Here is a 26112-nt window from a genome sequence, read left to right on the forward strand (position 1 = left end):
TAATATAGCAAAATAATAATAAATAAATAAACCCAGTTAGTTTTTGGTCGAGCTGAATTGGTATAAGATTTTATTATTTACAAATATAATGAAAGAGAGAAAAAAAATCGATCACACCCGTAACTATAACTGTTTAACATTCGATGTGGATGAGAATCCCCCTGTTCTTGAATCTCGCATAAGGTAAGTATTCGCAGCACATTTTTTCCATTTATTATTATTCCAAGATGGCCAATGCGTTTTTGACCTCAAAAGTTTATAGACTGTCATGCATCTAAGACAGTCATTATGCAATAGTGTTTTTTTTTAAATAAAAAAAAATCGCTCATTATGCAAATTATTCCAGGTTTCGAAGTATCGGGTTTCATACCGTGTAAATAGCCGAGGTTTAAGTTGGATTAAAGCTATTTAAACTGTCATATACTTGTTGTCTTGAATGGGCAGTGGGGTAGGGACGTAATTTGGTGATAGAGCTAGAGAGAAAGAGAGGAAGAGAGAGATTCTGACTTAGCCCTCTCCCATTGAGAATGTTTGGTGAATCGCATTCTAGTTTGTTGGGTATGACAAGGCATCAACAGTTGTTGGATACGTGAAATAATTTGCATAATGGGAGTAGTTCGTTATACATAAATTATCCAACGTTTCCAGCCATCGTTATTTTCCTGACAGCAAAATATACAACGATTCCTTACACATTTATTTCCTTTCATTGTGAAATAGAATAGTTAATTAAGATTTTTTAAAAAGTTATATGTTTAAATTAAACGATGCTTTCCATGTCAATTTCATTTGTCCCCGCCCACTGACGTCAGACACAAAGACAGAGATGTACATGCATTTTGTGCCTTCTTAGCTTCCCAGCCTTCACTTGGCGAACATCTTCAATAGCCAAGGGTTTTCGGTCCGCAACACTCCCCATAAACTCTTTGTCCATATGCATTGGAAAACGCTAGCCGACCGTGGACCATTGAAAAAATTGTTTTCAATTTACGGCCTAGAACTTTTGAGAAGTTTTCGAGGAAATTATTACGCATGTTTAAACCTGTTTTCGTTCCTATGAACACACCACGTCTGTCCGTTAAAGCATGTATCTCTTCTTGTTGGAAAGAATTTAAATTTTTGTATTCCAAATGTTGTTTCAATAGAAATCGCCATATTGTGTATAATTTTCTACCGAAGCATACATAAAAGCTATCATTTCATTGGCTGTTTGCTTCAACCAGAATTATCGGTCTTTCTGAAGAATTTACAGATGGCGCTATGTGTGACCGGCGTTTTACAGTGCATATCGGCCAAGGGTTTATGGGGAGCGTTGCGGACCGAAAACCTTTGCCTAGAGAAGATGTTTGGCGAAGTTTCCATGCAGATTCAATTATCAAGAAACTTTCAAAGAGTTATCGCAGAAAAACAAATAGAAATGATAATACACATGTATATGACACCTATTATACACGTTGATGGTTTTAGATGTCCATGTTTTCTCTGATCTATTTTTTATAGATCGAATGGACTTCAGTGCTTGATTATTATTTGCTGATATCATATTTCAAGCATGAAAAATAAACTGATGTTTATTAATTGAACTTTTTATCAAGTTTTTAAAATACTATTTAACATTTATTATATTCATTGATCGTAATAAATCAAATTCCAGAAAGTGAAAAAAATGTGTTTATTTACCTATTGAATCTTGCAAATTCATTCTTATTCTTGCTTAGTTCTTCCAAAGGATTGTAAGGATTTACATGAAAATGGTCAAACAAACTCTGATGTATATAATATATATCCATATGGTGACATCTAAACTCCTGCCCCAGTCTATTGTGATATGGACACAATGGGAGGCGGATGGACAGTACGTACTTAATATTTCAAAATCGTCAGGATTTCATTGTACGAAATAATAATTGAATGCCCAATGAATGCTCACTGAAAAAATCACAGAATTTTCCGCCACTTTTCTGTGATCATGATCTTTCAGTTATCATCCAGCCGACTGAATTGCAGATGCACTTTTGCGACATTTCAATTATCTTTCAGTTGTATCTTTTGTATTGAATGAACGGTCTTATTACACTAGCATTGGCTTAATATTATGTTTTCTATATTAGGTTTTCTCTTCCCCTGAAAAAGGAAGATTGTACGTCACAAAAACAAGTCAGCTGTCCCTATATTACATGTTTCATAGAATTTATGGATTTGTTGTTCAAGTGATTATAATTGAAAAATTATATGTAAACATATTGCTTTAATCAAACAATTAATCTCAATGATTAAAAAAAAACTTTTTAAAGGTAATTCAGAAACGGATCAGTGACGCAGTGAGTTTTGATAGGGATTGGCAGACATATGGAGAGGGGTTTGGATCGCCGGACGGGAATTTATGGATTGGTAAGTAGGAATTTAGTTCAATACTAATCGTTCAACCTCACTTAGGAACAAGACTGCTTATTGCAATTTTTGGCCTGTGAATTTCTGAAAAAAAAAAAACCCGAAACTTCGTCATTTTACAATGTAGTTAACAATGGAATAAATATCATTCATACATTTAGTAATTTAGCATGTCTTTCAAAAATGACGTAATTATCTGGCTCGTCAATGTGTTATGACCTCACGAAATGCGTCAATTTCCTCATATTCTTTAAAAAAAGTCTACAAAAAACCCCCCCATTTTTAAAGCTATTTTTGCATATGTAATATTAAGCACAATCTCTGGTCTACAATAAACAATCAATGATAGATTAAGTTTAAGGAGAAACATTTAAAAAGGAAATGAAAGTACTGGATGTCTAGTTTATTTTTATGTTTAAAACTGAACATAAACTGTTAGTCTATATATATTGGTATAACTACAGGGCCGTTTTATGCATAAAGTGAACCAAGCTATTTGGCCCTTTTTATGACATGTCAAAATGTTGAACTAATCACATCTGGTTTTGAGAAAAGAGGTATCATGCTTTCATTTCTACGGGCTTATGGATCGTTGAATGTTAGGAATCGTGAAGCGTGTTCGTCTACAGCTCCAGTTTTTTTTTCAAAGATAGGAAAAAGAAATTTTTAAGTTTATTTAGATTAATTACCCTTTTATATCAGACGTAAACTAATCTATATTAATGAAATAACTACAAGGGTCATTCCAAAAAATAAATAAATAAATAAATAAGTAAAAAAGAAGGAAAACATAGACAATGCTCCTCATCGTCATGTTATTATTAAAATATTATGGGTCAACACATCGATAATCTTTGATGTGAATTTAGAACTATTCAAAATTGATGTGTGTAATCTACGTAAGAACCGATTGTGACGTTGAAACATTAAATAACCCAAACAAACATTGCAAGGAAAAAAAAGACAGATTAATTTTAAATGCACGTGGTTGTATTTCTACGTTAATTTAACAGGTTTATAGTTTTTATGGCACAATTTCTGAATGTTGTGCTTTGTTTGATGGTTGATAGAATATACAATAGAAAATGTATTGAATTGAAAATTGTCATTTATCAAAATGACGAAGACAAAACTCACAATCAATCTAATCAATCATAATTAGTCAGATCAATAATTCATAATCATTCAATTCAAAATCAAAATTCACAATCAATTGATATAATCAATCACAATAAGTCAATCTTTCTAATCAGTAATTATAGATCAGTTCCAAGAAGTGTCAAAATCATAATCATTCTAACCCATAATCATAATCGTGTATGATAAAATGTATGATCACTAATATAACATATGTGACAAATTAGAATTGAAAGCAACCATATACACATCAACTTCAAATTTAAACACTTTTCAAAATTAGATAATGTGAAAAATGCTACAACCATCAAAGATGGGGGGGGGGAACCTATCCATAAACCTTTGACGTTGGCTAAAAGGCTATCTGTATTAAAATGAAGACTTAAAAGGGGAGGCTGGGTTGGGTTTTGTAAAATCAAGTCGATAGTACATGTGGTGATTTTGCATGGAGCCCTTACTTGGGATGGTTTTTATGACGTATTTCCGGAGGTGCGCACTGCGCGTCAAGTCATACCAAGTTATCAAACCTACATTTCTGTGAAATGTAATGTTAGAGTTATCCCCCTTTTGCTACAAAGATGTGCCATAAAATTATTTATAAAATATAAATGTACATTTAATAAAATTGAGCAAGAACATTGTACATCTTCAAGATTACCGAAAACGCATATAGTTTCTACGGTGTATTCTAACTTGCGTTAACAAGGATCCGGGTGTGTTTTAGGGATTTGTTTGTTATTTCATGCAGAAAATTACACTTAATATAAATATAATTATATATAACTGATTTTAAAACAACTTTTCGACTAATGGATAGATTCATGTTTTGAGATACCCCCCTTTGGAAAGAACACAGTTAAATTTTGTGTTTCTTGCATATAATGTACATTAAAGTATTTCTCATTATTAAGCAAAAAATTTTGTTGTATTTGTGCATTTTGCTAAAACGTGCGAAAAATTAGCACTTTCCTATATGATCCTATAGTAAATGTACGTGTATTTTTAGATGGTCTCTTAAAATATCTAGACAGTAAATATTTCCAAAACTTGGCATGTACGAGGGCCGTTCAAAAATTACGCGGACTGTGTTATTATTTACTCTTACAGACGTCAAAGAGTTATGAAATTTCACAGAAATATGTATCTCAAAGATTCCAATAAATTTTGGGCAAAATTTCTGTATTATAAAAAAATTCTACTAAAATTATCGGTATGTTGATATCGCTGATGGAGAGGTACGGAGCACGACAAAAAATTTGAAGAAAAAGCATGCGGAATCCAAAATATAGCTCATTTATTTTCTATAATTCGCAATATTTTTCGACAATTTTCTCAAATGTATCTTTAAATTGTTCTGTTATTATGTATTTGGATTTCTGACGTGATATTTGAAGTACTAAGAGAAATATAGTTATTTTCCTCTGATGCGATTCCCGTGAAAACGACTGTGAAAATGACGTCTGGTGAATTGACGGCGCACCACACTTTTGTTAAATTATGTGTAATGCTCGAGATATCGGCAACATAGATCCAAAATATGCATAATAAAACATGTAGTAAACTTTCATTCGTCCACAAATAGCAAATAGGAATTTTAGACCGTTAAACCTCTGTAAAATGGCTATACTGGAGGATGGGAAGAAGATTATCGACGAAAACTTTATCCGGACTGTAAAGAACGTGATTGAGAGTCACCAATATCACACTATATCTCATAAATAGCTGCAGTTTTTGGTTTTAAAACAAAAAAAGAATATTCTATACTTGTTTGATAGATTTAAAACTCGACAAGAAATGGTGTTTGGATGTTGAGTAGATAAGATAACTGAAACTGTACAGGTACTCTTGGGAAAATGTTGAGAAAATGAAAGCTCAATCACATATTTTTTTATAATGTCTGTGACGTCGAAGATTTTGCTGCTCCGTGACTTAATGATATGTCCTGAAAAATCACTCAAAATTGATACCAATTTATAACATTTTGATATGAAATTTTGTAGACCATATAAGTAAGGATTCTTTTATATTATGTGCGACATTTTGCCCGATTATGTCGTCAAATATTTTTTCTGTGCAGCAAGTCCGCGTAATTTTTGAACGGCCCTCGTACACTGAAATCATTGTAAGTTATGTACAAAATCAAGATAAAGAGTTTATTTCTGTAGTTTTCACACAATTACATCCTAGTCATCTTCCTAAGTCATGAAAATAGACTTTTATTAAATTGAAAAAAAATCAAAGAAAAAATTGGCAGAGAGGAGAGGAAGAAGGTAACTCAAAAACTAGATGAACTCCCTCCAAGGATGGAGTTTATGGAGGTAAATAGAACAACTGTCATTACAGACTGTATTTAAAAGAATATTTAGAGAAACACAACTTGGTAAGAATTCTAATTAAATTTGATTGCTCAATTTCTGCCTCTTATCTTCGCACACTTAGCCTGCTTCATGTACTCGATCCGCGTCACTAGGACCATTTGCACTAAAATGAAATCAGGGCGAATCTGTACTGAATTTTAGTCTCTTCTGGTGCAGTACACTATGCTTACGGTATAGAATTTTATTGTGACGTCGTCGTTGTAATGTCTCATTGTGATGTCGATATTTATTTCCGAGGTTAACGGTTTAGGCTCAAAACCACAGATTTAGCACACATTGTTCTGTCCTATCAAAGGAAAGCATCAAATGAAATCCACTTGGCTATCCTGCCTTGGCAAGGATTAGACAGGGAACCAGACTAACAAAAAATGGTGTCTTTTGGAAACTCCCGAAACGTTTTGTAGCAATAGTGGTAAATTCAAATTCGGCAGTGAAACATGTGAAATTCTGAAATTGTTTTTTGTCTTATTGTAAACATGAAGATAATAAATTTTAAGAGTCATTGTATTATTAAAATTTACTGCACTTAGTTTTATTTTAAAATTGAAGACCTATATTATGCATGTAGAATTAATGGAGAAAAAAAGTTGTGGAATTATCTTTTCCTGAGCAAAAAGTATCAAAAATTGCAGGTAGCTGGGGTTTAGTGGAAAATAAATACTAACGTACAATTTATTTGGATTTAATTTTAACCTGCATAAGTACAAGGACACCATTAGCGGTAGTGCATATAAGGAAACTTTTTCTCAGGTAACATTTTTAAACCTTGTTTTCAAATCCTGTGCTACCTTCAATTCTTCTCTTAAAAATAGTGATCAGAACAGATAAGTTGCCCCTGTGATTCAGACTTTTAAATCATATAAGGAGAACACTTAAGAAATAAGGTAGCATTTTAAGACATCTATCGGGATAGATAGCCCGATAGATGTTTTAAAATGATACCTTTTTACTTATGTTTACATATTATTACATTTTTTACTTATTCATATTTTATATTTTCCTGATAGTGACTTTAAACATGTGAAATGCATTATTTTTTTTATACCCAAAGGCATGTATGTAATCCACTGAACGCGCGTCGACTCTTTATGACGTCACTGAGAAAATATGTCGAACGTTTATATGCGCACATCTATGACTGTAGACTGTAGACATTGTTTCCTGAAAATACTAATATAGTATGATTAATCGTTTTTATCTTATATGCTCATCTAAACTCCCCAACGTTTTCAAGTTTGACGTCGTTTTTATAAATGCACCGCGTGTCTTTCACTCTTCTGGAGCAGGGAAGGTCTGTGGTCTTCAGTCGATGGTCTCAAGAGAGGTTTTGAAAATTAAAGTGGTTAAAATAGTAACAATAATTCTGTCTGTCCTCTGTGGTACAAGGGGGAATAGCCTGAACAGGTAATTCATCTAAAGACTATGTCCCTGGTATAAGAGGAGGAATTTGGTTTCTTCCTAATCGGATTTACGTTTTACAAACTTGTATCCTGGAGCGTCAGCACTGAATATAAAATACCGACACTGCTAGAATTCTTTACAAACAAATCTGCAATGAATAAAAATTAAATAATAAACGATATTCTTTAAATTATATTTTATCATACTTATAACTTTGAAGCATGAAATGTATTTAAAACTTTGAAGGTACGTAAAGTTTTCAATTTTTAATTCGCTTAATTTGACTAAAAATGAAGACATAGTATTTCCTTCAGTGCTCTAAAAGCAAAAATAAGCTGCTTTTCCGATCCCTCCATACCCAAAAGTCTTCCGCTGTGTATCTAACAAAGACTAAAATCTAGAGATTTTACTGTCCAAAACCGACGTAAACCAGACTCTTAAGGAAATTATAATGTTATATGTCTTTTTTGTTATAATTTATGCATACATAGATTTTGTATGTAATTTTCTTATCAATACAGGACACACAATCTTAATGCATATGAATAGGGAATAGAGATTTAGCTTGTGTAAATCTGTATTTGAAGCAAGAAAATGATGTTCTTATGTTCTTGTGCAGTCCTACAGAAAGAATGACAAATCTTTTTTTTTTTTTTGTTTTGGCCTTTTTAAATATTTGAATAATCACAATTTTGAAATCTAATAACAAAATACAACGTATTAAAAACTGTCAGTTAATTATATGTACAGTTAATCTTCCAATTCTTCCTTGGATTCTTTGACGCATTCTTTATAAACCGCTACTCATCCGGATTCTTCGATATGAACAAGGTATGCCCTGTTGCCTCCAATTTATCATCCTTTGTTCTGATATCTTCCATAGATTTCCTGCATATGAGACTCAATTTGAAACAAACACAATCTTTTTGATTGCTTTATTACTGTGGAATCCTTACTGTTCGTGGGGGACCAATGTTGTGGCTTTCGTGGGTTACCCTGACCCACGAATTTACATCCCCACGAATGTATATGCAAACACATTTTATTATTTGTTAAAAGTTACGATTATACAGACTTATCTTATATTGTAAAATAACTGTTACCATAGTGTCAGTGTGATCGCGCATAAAGAAGACAATCTGTATGTGGTAATTGACACAAAACCAAAATAATTTTCAAAAAAAAAATTAAGTATCAAAGACATCGATAACTATATACATTAAGTAATAAAATAATAAACACATCTGCTAAATTTAAGTAGTATTTACATTTCATTCCAACATTTGATGAGGTCAATTATCAGTCCGTTTTTGGAGTAGTGCTGATGTTCATTATAATTTTTATTTACTGTGACATCAGGGCTGTAATTGGTCTGTACATTTTTGTGTTCACAAGAGAGATAACTTAAATAAGCAAAATTGATGGAGTTATCCTTCTTTATTTTAACTTTGGAGAAAAAAACTAAATAAAACTTGTTACCAACGAAATTACGTCTCCACGAACCAGGGAATTTTTGGCTACCCACGAACATTGACCCCCACGAATAAAAATGATTCCACAGTATATGCGGTAGAAATATCTTCCAAAGGTCATAAAATACTGAACTATCCCAGAGTTTCCATGAGTTCGAGGCCTTCAGTAACGACATGTTTTGAAATGTTTTAAGCATTTATGTTCACTACACTTAATCGAAATTCAACTTTTTTAAAAGTATATGTTTCCAGTTTTCTTAAAGTTTGTCACTCGTTAGCTTTTAGAAAAGTTCACGCAGATCCTCTTGCTTCAAAACTTTTTATTGAAATTCAATTTTATAACATATTTAAATTCAACAAGGTTAATGTTTAAACATTCAACGAAAAAGCTACTCAAAAAGCTACAAAGCAGCAAGATTTATGAGGGACTATTTCTTGTGGCGGAAGGATATTTAGCAGATACTTCTGCAAATCTGTATATGAGACTTTAGTCTCACATACTTTTACTCGGAGAATATTTTCCTTTATGATATTGCTAGGAATATTTAATGAAGGTCTTAATTTATATTTTCAGAACAAGTTTTACACATTCTTTCAACAAATTTTGCCAAAAAAAAGAAGATATGTCAAATAACTCTTGATAAAATTTATACCATTTTTCGACTGAAAATCACATATTTTGACCAATATTTCATTATTTCTTTCATTATTTATAAGTACTCGATACTTGTGACTGATCAGCACTTAAATCGTAAAAAAGCTTGATTTAAGAAAATGTTTAGTTTTTAATTCCCAAATTTGTTATTTCTTAGTGCAAAAAGGTCACACAATAATTTACACGCATTAATTTGCAAGATTTGTTCAATGATAAACATTATTCAAACTATTTTAAGTAAAATAAAATTGTATTTATTGCCATAGTTACATCTGATGAAATAGGATAAAGGTTAAAGTAATTTACCAAAGAGTTAAAAATTAAGTGCAAAAAGGTCAACTTAATTGTACTGTAGATCAGTAAGATGTAACTGACCCTCTATTTTTTTTTTTTGCAATTTTGAGTCACACTATATAAGTACTTATCCAAAATATACTTCTAAAAAAATCCTTGATTTAACAAATTTCAGGTGTGGTATACCTTAATAGTAATTCATAAAATAAAGGTGTAGATTGTATAGTACGATTGAAAGCATGACATCGTTTATAATGAACAGATTCATAAATATACCAACAATACATTATTGTTTGTGTGGAAATTGATTACATTAAGACTACAAATAATTTACTACAGTTCTTGTGTATACATGTAATATATATTACGATTAGACAAAGAAGACTGTTGATTTGCACACGATTTCGTACACGGTGTAGTAACGTACTGACTTAATTTTTTTTTATGTATGATGAATAGGCGGTGACATAAAACCTAAGATTTACTGAGTATTTTAACCTAACAAATTTATTTCTAAAATTAAAACATGATTCACAAAAAATAACTTAAAATTACAACTGTTTATAACATTACCTCAAATTCGTCCATTAAGCTGATTTTTTTGGTTTCTGCAGGTTTTTAAACTTATGCCTGTAGTCTACAAGCGTTTTATTGTTCCCATAAAATGACGTCATATAAATGCATTGTGATGAGAAATACTGAGTTTAAAGTCAAATTCAATGTGAAGAAAAATTCCCCATATTAGTTAATGTAAAAAAAAATCTACTTGTATAGGAATATAAAGGAAATATTCCTGAAAATGTACTTTTTTTCAAAACATATATTCCGGACTTTCAAATTAAAAAAATGTCAACTGTAAAGGATTTAAATGAATTTTCCTAAAGTTACATAACTATTTCGGACAGTCCTTATCAACAAAAGTCATAAACGAAAATGTGATTTTTTCCTAACTGTATTTTTATACTTTCTTCAGCTGATTGTGGACATTCCATTTTACAGGAAATGAAATGATCCACGAGTTGACAAAAGACAAGAAGACATCTCTTTATATTTCTATAACAACAGATGGCCTTCCACTATATGTGCTGTACGAAGAATTCTACGTGGCCAATGCAGAAAATAAATATAAACTCTTTCTCCGAGGGTCTGTGGAAGGAACTTTAGGTACATGAAAGGAATGATTAAACGTGTTTCAAACGCATTCTCCAGAGAGAGAGAGAGAGAGAGAGAGAGAGAGAGAGAGAGAGAGAGAGAGAGAGAGCAAATAATTTGAGACTTACATATCAAAATCAAAAACAAACACTTTAAAATCTTTGAAGTTTATAATTATACTGAAAGGAAAACGAAACTGCACGTAAAATTCAGGTTAAATGATTTTTATTTTTTCCTTTTGTATACTTTTAATATATTCTTATAAAACATTTAAAATCAACAAGGCAGCTCTTAATTGACAGTAACCAACTTGAATATTTGGAACTCTATCATCAAATCAGTACTACAAATATTCAATAAGAAAAAAAATATAGTTAGCAGAAACCAATAGAGAAGGTGAATGAGATTGTTTGCAAGAGTCATGACAAATTTTTGTTCAAAGCCAAAACCTTGCAATTGGTTCCTTTCAATTTGAGTGAATGTACTGATTATGATAGCCTTATGTATTAATATCAGTTTTGTGGTAGGAAGGTGGCAGTTAAGCTTGATGAAGAACTCGATCTTAACCTAACGCGTCAATGTCATTGAACAGTTGATTTCAGGTCGTCTCTTACGACTGGTTAAACGTGCTATTGGGGATTTACAAGAAACTGCACAGCAATTCGTATTAGACTTTGTTCTTACATGGGCAATGCACACACCAGATCATAAGGAACTTCCGTCAGCTGTATCAAGATTGCAAGACAATAATATCGTCCGTTAATATTGAAAACTGGTTATATTGTATATAAATCAAGTACTTCATATGGTACATGAAAATGCGTTGACAAATTTATCATTATCAATTTGCACGTGCTTTGGTTTTTTAGGGCTTTCCATACGTGACGTCATATATCTTAAGCTTGATTAATGCTAAACACAGATTTTTATGCATAGAAACCAAGTTTCTCAACCGACCAGTCTTCACAGTTTTCAGTCATGCTACCCTGAGTTTCTTTTTTCCTTTTTCTATACTTTAAGAATGACTCAAATTATTGGGCTAATAATTCGAGTATCACCACTTTTATATTTACGCAAGTGAGTAAAGGCTAGGTATAATTAGTGTGTCTATGTAAATGAGATAATAAATATGCATAAGATGAATATTTCGATTTCAGAGTAAATAAGTGGATGCGTGGATGTCGAAATAATTTTTTTTATCATACTTTGTATCCACATGATATTGAAGGTGCTAAGGTCTCATAATGACGTCATATTGTTCTTTTTTATGCAAGGTAAAAAACACACATCAACAACGGAAAAGATTCTGGACAGAGGCATATCCTACTTAATTTAAAATCAATAATATATAATATTAAGGAGAATATTCTACAAATTAATAAAATTGCTGCAAAATCCTATGCACTTTCTTAATTGATAAAAATTTTAGGTAACTTACACTAGACTGTGAATGTCTACCCCGCTTCAAATTAAAACTTTACGAATGTAGTGACCAAACAATTGCAGTGTCGACATTTGTGCAAAACTATCTAAGACCCTTGGGATATTCTTCTTTTTTTATACCTTGTTTCTGTAGAACAAAGTAAGGTATGCCCTTTCACCGAAGCAATTAAGCATAGTGTTTAAACATTATTTCTATGCCACGGCTTCCTGTACAAGTGATTGTTTATGATATATACATTACATGATATTTTTTTTTAGGTTCAAGCCAATTTTGAATGCATAAACTCTCTTAGTACTACGGACAATAATAATTCGAATTACGTTTGAAACATTGTTATTTTTTCTATAGGTGACAAGATGTTATATTTAGACCAAGTGGAATCAGGTTACATTTTATCTGGAATGTCCTTTAGTACCTCTGATGCAGACAACGACTTATGGCAAAACGGCCACTGCGCCGTAGTTCACAAAGGAGGTTGGTGGTATAACAATTGCCATTATGCCTTTCTCAATGGACCCTGGGCTTCTGCGACCTGGGATAACCCGTGGAAGGACAAAATAGAAAATGGGGCAGATGTGACGGAAACAAAAATGATGATTAAACGTGCCTAGGAACATTGTTAATTCTGTCTATAATCCAAGAATTGTTCTTTATACCAATTAGGACCAATATATGAGGGAGTAAAATGCATGATTTTGCAGAGGAATCTCCGAATAATTTTGTAAATGTAGTTTGTACATGTAGTTTAGGATGGTGTTGAATAATTGTTGAAGCTTAGGTATGGCTGACTAGAGACTTAAATCTTTATTTACATGATCAATTTATTTTCAAAGAAAGGATTAAAATGTACTACTAATCTTGTTCTAATTTGTTAAATCACATAACATAGCTGATCACTTGATAGGTACTTATGATTTCTTCAATTTATACGACGTTAAAATGATTACTAGAATTGCAAACATGTTCTGTGCATTATTACCACTTGAGAACAAGCTCGGAAAAAATTTTTAGTCTTTTAATTTTTATATACCCAGGTGAACAGTTTTGTTAAGGTATTCAAAGACTCTAAATTTTCTTAATTTGATGGACTTTTAAAATGTTATTTATCGGATTCTTTCAGTGTAAGAAAATGAAATAAAATTTAATAATCTTTTCTTCAATCTATTTAATTTACTGTACATTGCATTACCTGTTGGATGGCTTTCGTAGATTAACAAAAAAATATATTTAATATAATCATTAATTATCACTTGTTTCTATAGTTCGTATTTATACATACAAGGCAAGAGAAAGAAACAACAATTCCACACCCCAAAACGTTCATTATTTTAACAGAAAAACGAAGCTAAAATTAATACCGATTATAAATACATACGGTGGAAAATAATCAATCATGTGAAAGGATTACAAAATTATGACATATATCCCGTAAATGTCCATTTAAGTTTGTAAGGCATAATGTCATATGCTATCATGATGTAGTATCTAATATGTGGTTCGGAGAAGCTTCAGATACCTATCCGAGGGTTTCCATAAAGTTCGTGGACAAGCTAAAAATTTAATAAAAGTTGTGTCATTGATATTTATCAATGGTATATTTCCAATCCTTTACTAAATGTGAATTGAAGAATGTCAAATTTTATTTAATTTCAAATGTTTAATTACAATTATGGCTTCATAATTCAACTTGGAACGGAGACCCGGAACACCGCAAAATTTTGCTCAAAAAATTATATATCAATTTATAAATTTCATTTGTATTTTATAAAATTCTGAAGAAATCTGGAAGAATTTTACATCATTAGGTGGACAGAAGTAATCAGGTCAAACCTGCAAAATTTGAACGTTCAAAATTGCAAAATGGCTGAGCAATCAAAGTTAGAACATATTAAGACAGGATCGGAATCGTTCAAAAAAGAGACGTTTTCGGAATAGGTGGATACAATGACCTTGTCAGCAAACACAAATCATTGAGTCAAATGCTGACTGACGTTTTTCATACTAATTATAAGTCCATTATTTACACGCGGAATTGACGAAAGATTTCCTAATATTCCTCGTTGATGAAAAAGAGCACATATCGGGTTGACCGGTCGGCATCGGGTAGCTATATGTAACTCCTTCACTGCACCTTACCCCACCTCTGATGTTTTGGAGGTCCATGTTTGCTCTGCTCCGATTTTGTATTTTTTAATGAACTTTTGATCTTCAATACTGTTTTCTATATTCATATGTCTCATTCCTGGTCATGACAAGGAAAACACGGCGAATATGACCGGTCGACACAGGGGATATTCACTCTTCTATGGCACAAGATCGTACTTCTGATGTTTTTGAAGTACGTGTTTGCTAAGCTTGTACTAAATTCTTACGAATATAAAAGAATATACTGGACAATTAGCCCTACTCCTCCGTTCCTGTTGCCTGATATTTCGTATTCATCTTACATATTGATGTATTCTATCTCCAGCATAATGCCTTCCCTAACTAGTCAGTATTACTGTACCTAAAGCTAAAAAAATAATTTGTACTCTGAATTTTCCACAGCAAATATTCCTTTACATTAAATTGTGACACAGTATACCTATAATATTCCAACGCTAAAGACTGGCGGTTATTGTGACACCTTGCTCAGGAAGGAAGGAATTATAGCTATTTACATAAATTTTTTTGAAAAAATACGTTTCAAAATGACAAATAAAATCTCACAACAGTGACATAGATTTTTTTTTACAATAAAGATTTTTTGGATATTTTTGATCAGTGAAGCATGCCTATGATCCACCTTTTCCAGTCTTCTTTTAGGGAAAACAACTTCTTGATCTATTATTTTTAAATAAACTACCTATCAAGAGATGGTAGCGGAATTGAATATTTTCAACCTTGTGGCACAGAAACACAGCGACATGCGACCGCTTGTAGATCGTTACTAAATAAATGTTCTCCCATTACATGTTCACCAAAGCATTGGTTCTTATTCAGTAAATTAATGATCAGAGTCCTGAGTATGCCTGCATTATGGTTTGGGTCAGTTTACGCTTTTTTATAATCCGCGCGTATTATAAAAAAGCGTGACCCAAATTAACGCTTTTTTATAATCCGCGAAGCGTATTATAAAAAAGCGTAAAGTCATTCCTTATAATTTAATTTTAAAATAATTAAACAACTGGGGATGTAAAATTGTGTTCTTTTTATGAGTTCAAATTTACCGCGCAATAATACAACCGTAGTAACGGAAGTGATTTGAAGCGAGGGAAGGTAAAAACTGATACATAGATCTAGCAGCCATGATGCTTGTTTACATGAGGTAAGATCGAGCAACTGTTTGGAATTAAAGGTACATTTATTAAATCTGGAATTTTCCATGAATCCCAAGGACTGGAAATGATTGGATTGATGGATACTATTAGTTACACAATCAGTTAGTGACCTAACACGGATTCATACAGGGTGTGAAATGGATATCCGTATTGGGCGAGGCGAATACGAATTTCCATTTCACACCCTGTATGAATCCGTATTAGGTCACTAACTGACTGTGTAACGAATTTATCCCGCTGAAGACCTTTTTCCATATAAAAAAAATATTTGTGCATATTATGAAAATATTAGTTTTAATCCAATAACAATCAACATAAAATATCGTTACGGTAACAAGAAATTTAACTAAACTACCTACATTAACCGTTTCTTAGCCGCCATTTTTATTTACAATAACAACGCTTCGAACGGAATCGCGTGCCCGATTTTCATATTACGCCTCGACGGAGACGTAATATGGAAACGGAGACGTAATACGGAAAATTTCAGGGCGTCATGTTATTAGCTTTTATCCAATCAGTAATCGACAAATTTGTCTGAAGCGGGATAAAGATGATTATGCTGGTTGTCAAGGGGGTGTGTCCCCATACCAAACCAGATTATACAAAATGTTATGCGTTCCTTTTTGGAAATCAACCAATGAGAGGCAAGAATACAAGCAAAATTAAATTATTATGCATTATTTGTTCTCCTATTATTTCGTAAATCAGCGCATTAGATTTCATTTACCAAGTTTTAAAAATTCTCTTATTTTTTTTTTATAATATATCAAAAGTAACAAGGAATAATCAGGGGTAATTCTTTACTAACGTTCTGTTTTGAATTTTAATGATGTCTGTCGACATTCAATTAACCAGGAAACTAAAATATTTTTTTAATGAAGTATTTAATTTATATTCATTAAAAGGAGTAAAAAGAGAGTATCTCTGCTGAAACCCCCTCATAAATGTTACGTCACATATTAACTTAGAGTGCAGTAAGCGGACATAAATCAGCACCAGCATTAGCAAATTAAGTATGAGCATATAGGAGCATATAGAATGCATCAGTCTCTAAGTAAGCCTTTAAAAACACATAACAAGGATCATCATCAGCAAGCAAGGAATAAAACTTGCATTGGCCGTCTAAAAATCAGCATTATTCTACAATCGTCAGAGTATCAATGAGGATTTTTTTCCAGTAAAAAACTGAAAACATAAAGAAAATGTTTTTTTTTTCAAATTATTTAAGGAATGACTCTAATTCTTGGCCATATTATCGAGTATAATCTGGTTTGGGTCAGTTTACGCTTTATAATCCGCGAAGCGGATTATAAAAAAGCGTAAACTGACCCAAACCAGATTATACGCGATAATATGGCCAAGAATTAGAGTCATTCCTTATAATTTAATTTTAAAATAATTAAACAACTTTTGATGTAAAATTGTGTTGCTTTTTATAAGTTCAAATTTACCGCGCAATAATACAACCGTAGTAACGGAAGTAATTTGAAGCGAGGGGAGGTAATAACTGATACATAGATCTAGCAGCCATGATGTTTGTTTACATGAGGTAAGAACGAGTAATTGTTTATAATTGAAGGTACATTTATTAAATCTGGAATTTTCCATGGATTCCGAGGACTGGAAATGAGGGGATTGCATGGATATGATGATTAAGCTGGTCGTCAAGGGGGTGTGTCCCCATACCAAACCAGATTATACAAAATGTTATGCGTTCCTTTTTGGAAATCAACCAATGAGAGGCGAGAATACAAATAAAATTAAATTATTAATGCATAATTACAAAGGTTGCAGACGTTTTTAAAAAGGTCTCTTATGTAATTTGTTTCTGCAATTGCTGCGACGTAAATTCTTGTAGTGACAAAAAAAGCATTTTATTGTTTTTATTTATATATCAGAAATCATTCAAAGTAAAAATCAAATTTGTTTATTACCGTATAAGTAAAATTTTTAGCGAGGATTTAGTTTTGGCATTATTAGCGAGGGTCAATGGATCGCTAACATTGAATACCGCTAAAATTAATTGCATTTTATTTGTAATAGTTGCTTAAGTAAGGATTTTAAATTCGCTAAAAATAAATTATCAATTTTTAAGGAGAAATCGCTAAATCGATAAAATTTCCACTTATACGGTATATTGTGTTTAGATGAATATGTCAAGGTATGTAAAACTGATGGAACAGCCATTGTTAAGGAAAACTACACACGTAGCTTGCTCAGTGCTGTTCATGCACTGATAAGCGGCAAATGAATAGAAGAAATAAAGGGAAAATATTCAGTGGATGCAAATATATGAAGAATATTTGTGAATACTCCACAATTATATACTGAAGTACAATTACGTTTTATTTTTATTAAAAAAAAGTTTAAAATCATCAACATTAAATTGCTTCACGTCCATGTGCTTGCAACACTACGCAAAAGACAACAAAATCAAATACGGCGTAGATCAATGGGGAAAATATAACATACATATATATTCAAAAACAAAATCAAGGGCAAAATTTTATTTGCGCCAATCCATTCTTAATTGCATTTGCACTAAAATACGTATACGCCAAATTTACAGTATATAAAAATAAATTTAGGGGTTTAATTGCTGATATATGCCTATACACTCTTAATTATTTTGTGCTAACATCATAAATGATATATCTATAAAGAATATATTGTTACATGTACATGTATATATATTTTGTGCAAGATTTTGTGCATTTTAAAAGAGACAACATATTTATTCTTTTAATCTAAAACAAGATGCTTTAGTGTTTAAAAATGTCAATAAGTGCATAGTAGAATTGTTTTAGTGCACAGACAAACAGATAGGCAGACAAACAGACGGACAGAAATGACACAGACTATACAGATGTTTTCCTGAGTCTTCCATTTAGAGGGCATGTAAAACATGTAAAAATATCTTTTATAATATAAATGAAGGAGACATTCCTTAAAAAACAAGATATGTTTGTGAAACACAGATGTCCCAGATTTATCAAATGCAGATGAAATATGTTGGTACCTAAATCATGTCATTTTCACAAGAAATAAAAATGTGAAATATTAAACCCTAGCACCACCTGTTCAAAAAGTATTAGCAAGGTTAAACCATATTTCAAGGTAGGACAAACTCCGGAGTCAAGGTCAAAGAGTCAAGATTGTTTGTTTCTAAAAATGGCCTTGTCTAAAATATTACATATTCAAAGTATGAAAACGCTAATCCTTACCGTTCAAAAGTAATGGCCAAAGTTAAAATTTGTAAAAAGTAGGTCAAACTCTAAGGTCAAGGTGAAAGAGTCAAAGATGTTGATATCCAAGGAAAGGTCTTGTCACAATATACTTTTGTGAAGGAAGAAAGCTCTAGCCCTTACTGTTCAAAAGTTATGGACAAGATTAAAGTTTGTTAAAAGTAATTCAAACTCCAAGGTCAACGTCAAAAGGTCCAAATTGTTGATTTCAAGTAACAGGTCCTTCTTTAAAGATCTGATATTTGAAATATGAAATACCTAGTACCTACTGTTTAAAAATAAGGTCAAAGTAAAAGTTTGGATTTCTGTGTAAAACGGGTCAAACTCGAAAGGTCAAGGTCAAATGGTCAATTTTCTTGATATTAAATTTAATGTGTTCTCACAAGGATTAAATATGTGAAGTATGAAACCCTAGTCTTAACTATTCAAAAATCATGGTCAAGGTTGTATTTTAAAAGTAGTTATAACTCCAAGGTCAAAAAGTCAAAGTTCTTGGAATAAAATAAAGCGTCTTTTCACAAGAATTACAAATGTGAAGTATGAAAGCCCTAGCTTTTACCGTTCTAATTTATGCGCAGGGGTAATAAGGAAGCATACAAAATATTCTACCTTGACTAAATCAGTGCTACATTATGACGTCATAGTAGGCGAGATGACGTCAAATTTAGAACACAAGTTTTCGTAATATTGGTATTTAGAGATATAATTTAACTCTAGAAAATAAATAGAAACGTGTAAACATTAACAAAAATAAAATGTTTTTATTTTGTAATGCTGTATCTGTCCTTTTGATTAAAATCTACCACCGATGACGTCATATGTGTACATCATGTAACTTGGGAATTGATCATGTCGTGTAAAGAGAATTTGGCTACGACGGCATGTACAAAGATACGTAAAATGGAGTTTAAAAGCAAATACCGGGAATATTATGTGAAATTTATATGGAGTTCAGTTAATAAAACAGGTAGGCTAATGTATTTTCATCGATTATATCCTCTTTCGAAGGCGGTCAGCTATATACGTTTCCAGTTCGGTCTTCCTCTGTCATTCGTGACACAAATAATGCAACAGAACAACAATAAGCTGGATATTTCAAAACATAAGATTTGTACTGATGGAAAGTTTGCCTTCTTAAATACTAGGAAAGTGCTGCTAGAATCCCAAGTTATTCATGGTTTTACAAAAAATCTCAGTTAATAGGTATCAAATTCAAAACATCGGGTAAGGTTTCGTGCGAATGTGTGTAATAATTATTTTACTGACAGGATAGTGGGATTCTAGAAGCAGTTTTTAGACACTATAGATGTTTTTAACTATATTATTTACTCAAAAAAATTTAAACTCCGGGGTATTGTTGTTCTATTAGCTTTTTTATTAAGAACAATTTCGCTATTAATAGAAGTCACGTGATGCCATGGTGGTGGTGCATGACTTTGCGTTAGACACTCTTTTATCTCTATGCAATAGTTAATAAAAGTTTTTGTTTATCAGTGTTTTGGTAAATTATTAAACTTAATTTTCTTTAAAAAATTTTTAAATTTGCCGAGAAATGACTTATATCCTTCCTTAATATACCCACGTAGCCAAGGTTAACGCTTTTTCATTAGTACGGAATCTCCAAAGTCTAGGGCAAAAGGTCAAAATTTTTGCAACAAAATGAAAGGTCTATTCGCAAAGAATACATAGTAATATGAAGTGTAAAAGTCCTCCGTTTCTACTGTTCAAAAGATATGGCCAAAGTAAAAGTCAGGATTTTTTGTGTAAAAGTAGGTCAAACTCCAGGTCAATGTCAAAAGGTCGAATTTGGTTGTTCCCCAAAAGGGTCTTGTCATCAACAACATATATGTGAAATAAGAAAGTCATAGCTCAACAAAATGAAAAGAAATGGGCAAGGTTGATGTTTTTGCAGACAAACAAAAAAACAGACAGACAGAGGGAAACGACAAAAAATATAAACCGCCGAAAATAAAACATGAATTTTTACCAAAATGTATTAAAAACAAGTTATTATAAGTAAAATGTAAAAAAAAAATACTGAGGAAGTTTTATACATAGGACTTTTTAAGTACAGTATTTGGATGGACAGACAAATATACATACCGGTATATTTATATCCAACTTTGAATTGTCACGATCTAATTGAAAAGCATTATGTAAAACAAATGTTGGGCGTTACGTACCACATGTTGCATTACACGACCGTTACTACAGAAATCTTAATGTATGTTCAGATATTGATTAAAAGAATATACAGGATGTTTGTCTGATAAAAAATCTCATAAAGTGGAAATCCCCTTAAATAAAAGTAACACGAGTTTATTATAATACAACAAAAAGTGTAACATTAGGAAGGTTTGTCTTTCAACTAGAAAAATGTCCTCCGTTAGTCCTGAAAATAATGGTTTTATAAAAAGTAAGGGGTGAAAAATATTACACTGTTATAAAACTTTTGGAATTAAATTAGCAGTAAAAATGTTATAAACTAGATTAGGGATCATTTTGAGGTTGTAAATTGTGAACACAGTTTTTTGTTTAAGATAAATTAAATGGTATATCAATGATATTCTTTGAAAAACAGAGTTTTAAGAGTAGGGCATGTAATCACAAATTATAAATATAAACGATTATGTGTAAGCCAAAACCTTTTTTTGAAATAGGAGAAATGAGTAATAAACGTGGAATGCGTAGTGGAATGCGTAATAGAACGATTGTTTCAATAGTTCTTGGAGTTTTGCTGATAGCAGCTCTTACAGCTTTCATAACAATTTTGGTCATATACGTGAAAGGTAAGATTTTCAGCTCTGGCATATTGCATATATGCAATACAACAATTACGTTGCGACACTTCTCCCTTATATATTATGTTATATCTTAAAGAAATCCTAACTCAATGGAATGCGTTAATGTAATGCTAAATCAATTTATATGGTATTCATACATATGATATTTTATACAAGAAGGACAGTTTGTCAAATCGGACATCACTAGTAGTGTCAAATTGAAACATTTTACACCAATGTGCCTTATAAATGAAACAAAATGTGTTTTTGAAACACTAAAGCCCCGTATAGAAGCTTAGGACAAGGGTTGAATTTTTTCACATGCATGGCAAACTCCAAAGATTGAGGCCTTGAGTCAAATTTGTTGATACATTAAGAAAGGTGTTTTGCGAGGAATACACCTACGAAACATTAAATCAATAGTTTTAATTATACAAAAGTTGTGGCGAAGTAAAGTATTCGAACTCTAAGGTCAAGGAAATAAGTTCAAATATATTTATATTCACTGAAATGTTTTGTCACAATGAATAGACATGTTAAGGGCAGATGATACAAAAAAAAAAATTGATGCCTTAATTCGGTCAAACTCAAAGGTCAAGGTAAACAGGTCAAATTGGGAAAGACGGGTTTTGTCACAAGTAATATTTATCAAAATCAATTCAAAAATAATGAGCAAGGTTAAAGTTTTTGCAGAGAGACAAAGAGCTATATGAAAAGAAAGATGGACGGAAAGGGCAATAACTGCATTATACAGTTATTGACTGGGTATGAGGGCAACATATGATTTGTTGGACCTGAAGGTGAAAATGTTGCCCGAGGCCGCATGCCAAGAGCAGCATTTTCACCTTCAGGTCCAACAAATCATATGATGTCCGAATCCCAGTCTATAACTGTTTTGTTATACCCTTCACTGCTCACTTAAGATTGATCAATTTATAATCAATACACGCTATATTATCAATTATTTTATATGGAAAATTATGGCTTCTTCAGTAAATATAAATCATCAAGCTGAGAAAGAACAAAATGAATTATATATCTATTGTATCACAAAAATTATTTGTCACAAAACATACTCTTCCCTTCTTCCTTACCTTGCTGATTACAACAACTCTTGTAGCTCTTAACTTCGGCTATTTTCGCTTCGCCGATATTGAACGATGATTAATTACTTGTGACGTAATGGACGAGTGACGTTGCGGTCTAACAATTCTTATGTAAGACCGGTCAATAGTGAAATTGTTAGACCAATGTAATAAACAGTTCTTTTGTTGGAATTTTTATAAGTAATAAATATATAGAATGATATTTATAAGGGTATAACAAAATATTTTGTTACGAGGGCATAAAGAGATGGTATATTTCTTTGGTAATAAATTACAGGATATTAAAAAATGAATCAAAAAACCTCAAAAACGCATGAGATTTTCTCAAATCAGTCTATTTGAAAAACCAGATACAGTAATTAAAGTAAAACATAAGCCATCCGATTTATAAATTTTTGCTCAAAAATTTTATTCAATTAGGAGAAAATACAAAAGAGGAAGATGTTTGTATTGAAGGGAAATATGACGGTAAGATTTTATTTACTTTTTGTTATTGCTCTAAACCTTTCATGATCAGTACTGGAAATATACAGCATACAGCATGCAAATGTGAAATTGCATTTAATTGCATGTTTTCCATTCATATAGCAGCATTTTTCAAAGTCTAAAAATACAATGAATAAAATCATTTTCATTTTGAAAAGAAAAAAATGAAAAATCAATTTCAATGAAAAATTAATGGCCAAGTAGGGACAAGTTGAGTTTATTGATGTGATTATTTGCCAAAAGAAAGACGCCAATAATGAGGCAAACAATGTGCACACGAGCCAGTGAGAGAAACAAAAAACGCAAACAAAACCACTAAAACATCAATATAAACAAAAAATGACTATATGATTATTGCGCTTGAAAAATCCTGATTATTTTTCAACATTTTAAGAGACGTTTAAATTCATTTTTTAATTCTAAATATATGTTATTATTCCAAGCCATTCCTTTTTTATCTTTCTTAAATTATAATAATTAAATAAAATATATGAATCATTGAATCAAAAACTGTCCCTAAAAGATTTGTAAGATGTAAAATAAGGTAAAAAAAAAATGTATGCTAAGGATGGAAACCATTATGAAAACCATATAAAAATGTGATGTAGGTATGTCATTAAAAAGAAACTTTAAAAGCACTTTCTTTTCCTAATGATATTTTCCTGCAGCTATCCAGGTTAAAAGTTTTTCGTAAAATACAATGTTTTCTTTGTTTTATAAGTTTGTATTTAATAATAAAAATTAAAGCGTACACTCTTTTGAAGTTTTGATTTTGGGAAAATATCGCTTTGGAAATTTTGTTTAACATTCATGTACTATTTCGACAAATCTTTTAAATATTAAATAACAAAGTTCAATGCTACGAGTCAAGGAAGATAATATAGAAAAAGTAAAAATAATTTGGTGATAAGTTATTATTTTAAAATATTCTAAAGAACGGGTTGATTTAGTTAATTATATTTATTCACAAGAACATGATAAAGTTGCAATGCGTTCCAATATTAGAACCATAGAGAAAATTTACTAGCAAAATGAAGATCTGAATAAATTACAAATAATGATGATAATATTGAGAAAATCATTAAAAGGAAATTATAGATCAACTGGCGTACCATTCGCTGCTTTTAGTTTGGTCATGACATGTAATTTCGAATATTATAATTGGGCCACCAAATATGATAAAAAATGAAGATAAATTTCTTTTGTAGACTATGTAAAAATTTGTAATTTGATCGTACAATTTTTTGCAAATATGATTTTTTTTTTGTATCGACAAGTCTTCTTCCGATGTGGAAAGAGTTTGGCCATAATACGAGGGTTGTCTGAAAATTTATTGTATGTCAATGTCATGCTTCTTTTATTTTTAGCTCAAAACTATAAACAATTTACATTCAGTTGGAGCATGAAAATGTGAGAAAATGTATTCTGACAACTTTTTAACTCTTTGCCCCTTGCGCTGTATGTGACGTAATAGTAGCATTACATTTGTTACTTTTTGATGACGTTATCCTTTTCCCCGCAGCGCACTTGCGATACGTGCTGAAAAGACGTGTTTATTTACACGGTGTAAGTATCAACTGTTGCCGTATATATCACCCTAGTATTTATGCAACCAACTGTAAAATGAATTTAAGTATTTTGATGATGATCTAATCCTGTGTTTAGATAATTCTTTTACATGTATGTGGACTTTTACAAACTTTATATATTATATCATAGCTTACAAGTAGTTTATAATAAATTTTGAATCTAAATCTAAAACTTCGCTCAAAATAATTATTTGAGTTTCCAGACAGGGTATCATTTTTATGCTCGGGTTAAAATGACAGACAACGACCCCCCCCCCCCCCCCTCCTTTTTTTATTTCTTCAGTCACATACATAAGCATTTTATCGAAACTTGCAGAATCTTTCAATTATAAATAAAAATAGAAATGAAGTCTAGAAGAAAATGTTTATCACGTAAGAAAATTTTTATAACAGTATTTTATAGACTTTTTAGGACAGAAAAAAGGAGTTGTAGCTTTCGGCACATTTAACTTAATTTATCTATTCGATAGTTTTTTTTTTTTATTTAAAAATTTTACTGGAATATCGCTTCATTTCCGTTGAACAATACAATTTAGCGTACTGTCGATGGAAAACATTTGAATTTTTAAAATACATAAAGTAAAAAATTAACTGATCACATCTTCTTATTAATATTTTGGCCGATGTATGGATGCAATCCTGCTGTAGGACTCGGCATTAAAATAATCAGTCTTAAATTAGCAGTGTATATCTATAGCCAAGGGTTTCCGATATGACATCTAGTGCATGGTGGAGATGTGAAGCGCATCGGGATCTTTACACCTACAGGTACATGTGGACTAAATGGTTTGAAAATAAAGAAAAACTTGGGAGGAGGGGTTAAAGGCAAAAAGTGAATAAATTGATAAATTAAAAGAAAAAAAATCGAAAAGAAGTATTTCTTTGGAATGGAATTTTAACACATTTTTAAAAACAATAGAATAGTTTACAAAAGAGTCCAAGAACTCCTCGGACGTAGCGATCAGAACTCGATATTTTCCCGATGTTGTCCCAAGTATTCCGATTATTTGATTGATTGAGCAAATCAGGCAGTACTCTTGAAAATGTTTCTATGGAATCGCATTAATTGTAACTGTATTTATTGAGAAATATAGAAAGTATTTCCACATTTTTTCCAAGGGTTGCCAAAAAGATTTCTATAACACGATGAAAACTTTTCCACTTCTATAAAGAAAATAGCGAATTTATATAAAATTTATTCAAACTTGCAGAAAATAAATTCAAATTAAGAAACATGGTATACAAAAAAATCAACA

The 26112-nt window shown here is 31.5% G+C and overlaps 1 protein-coding gene across 1 annotated transcript; it reads left to right on the forward strand.

The window, feature by feature from the left end:
- The first annotated feature begins 1837 nt into the window (after positions 1–1837).
- LOC134233151 (ficolin-2-like) lies at positions 1838–12935 on the forward strand. The gene is made up of 4 exons (XM_062715145.1): positions 1838–1855; positions 2295–2391; positions 10728–10892; positions 12673–12935. Exons 1-4 carry the CDS (start codon positions 1838–1840, stop codon positions 12933–12935), a joined length of 543 nt encoding a protein of 180 aa, XP_062571129.1.
- Positions 12936–26112: the final 13177 nt, after the last annotated feature.

Source organism: Saccostrea cucullata, unplaced genomic scaffold (assembly GCF_032062105.1).
Source record: "Saccostrea cucullata isolate Sc308-1 unplaced genomic scaffold, CSIRO_AGI_Scuc_v1 ctg321, whole genome shotgun sequence".
NCBI classification, from domain to species: domain Eukaryota; kingdom Metazoa; phylum Mollusca; class Bivalvia; order Ostreida; family Ostreidae; genus Saccostrea; species Saccostrea cuccullata.

Bases quoted from the DNA above. Each gene is read 5' to 3' on its own strand.
- LOC134233151 (XM_062715145.1), top strand. The intron at 2,392-10,727 runs GTAAGTAGGAAT...TCCATTTTACAG, and splicing joins GGACGGGAATTTATGGATTG to GAAATGAAATGATCCACGAG. The intron at 10,893-12,672 runs GTACATGAAAGG...TTTTTTCTATAG, and splicing joins GTCTGTGGAAGGAACTTTAG to GTGACAAGATGTTATATTTA.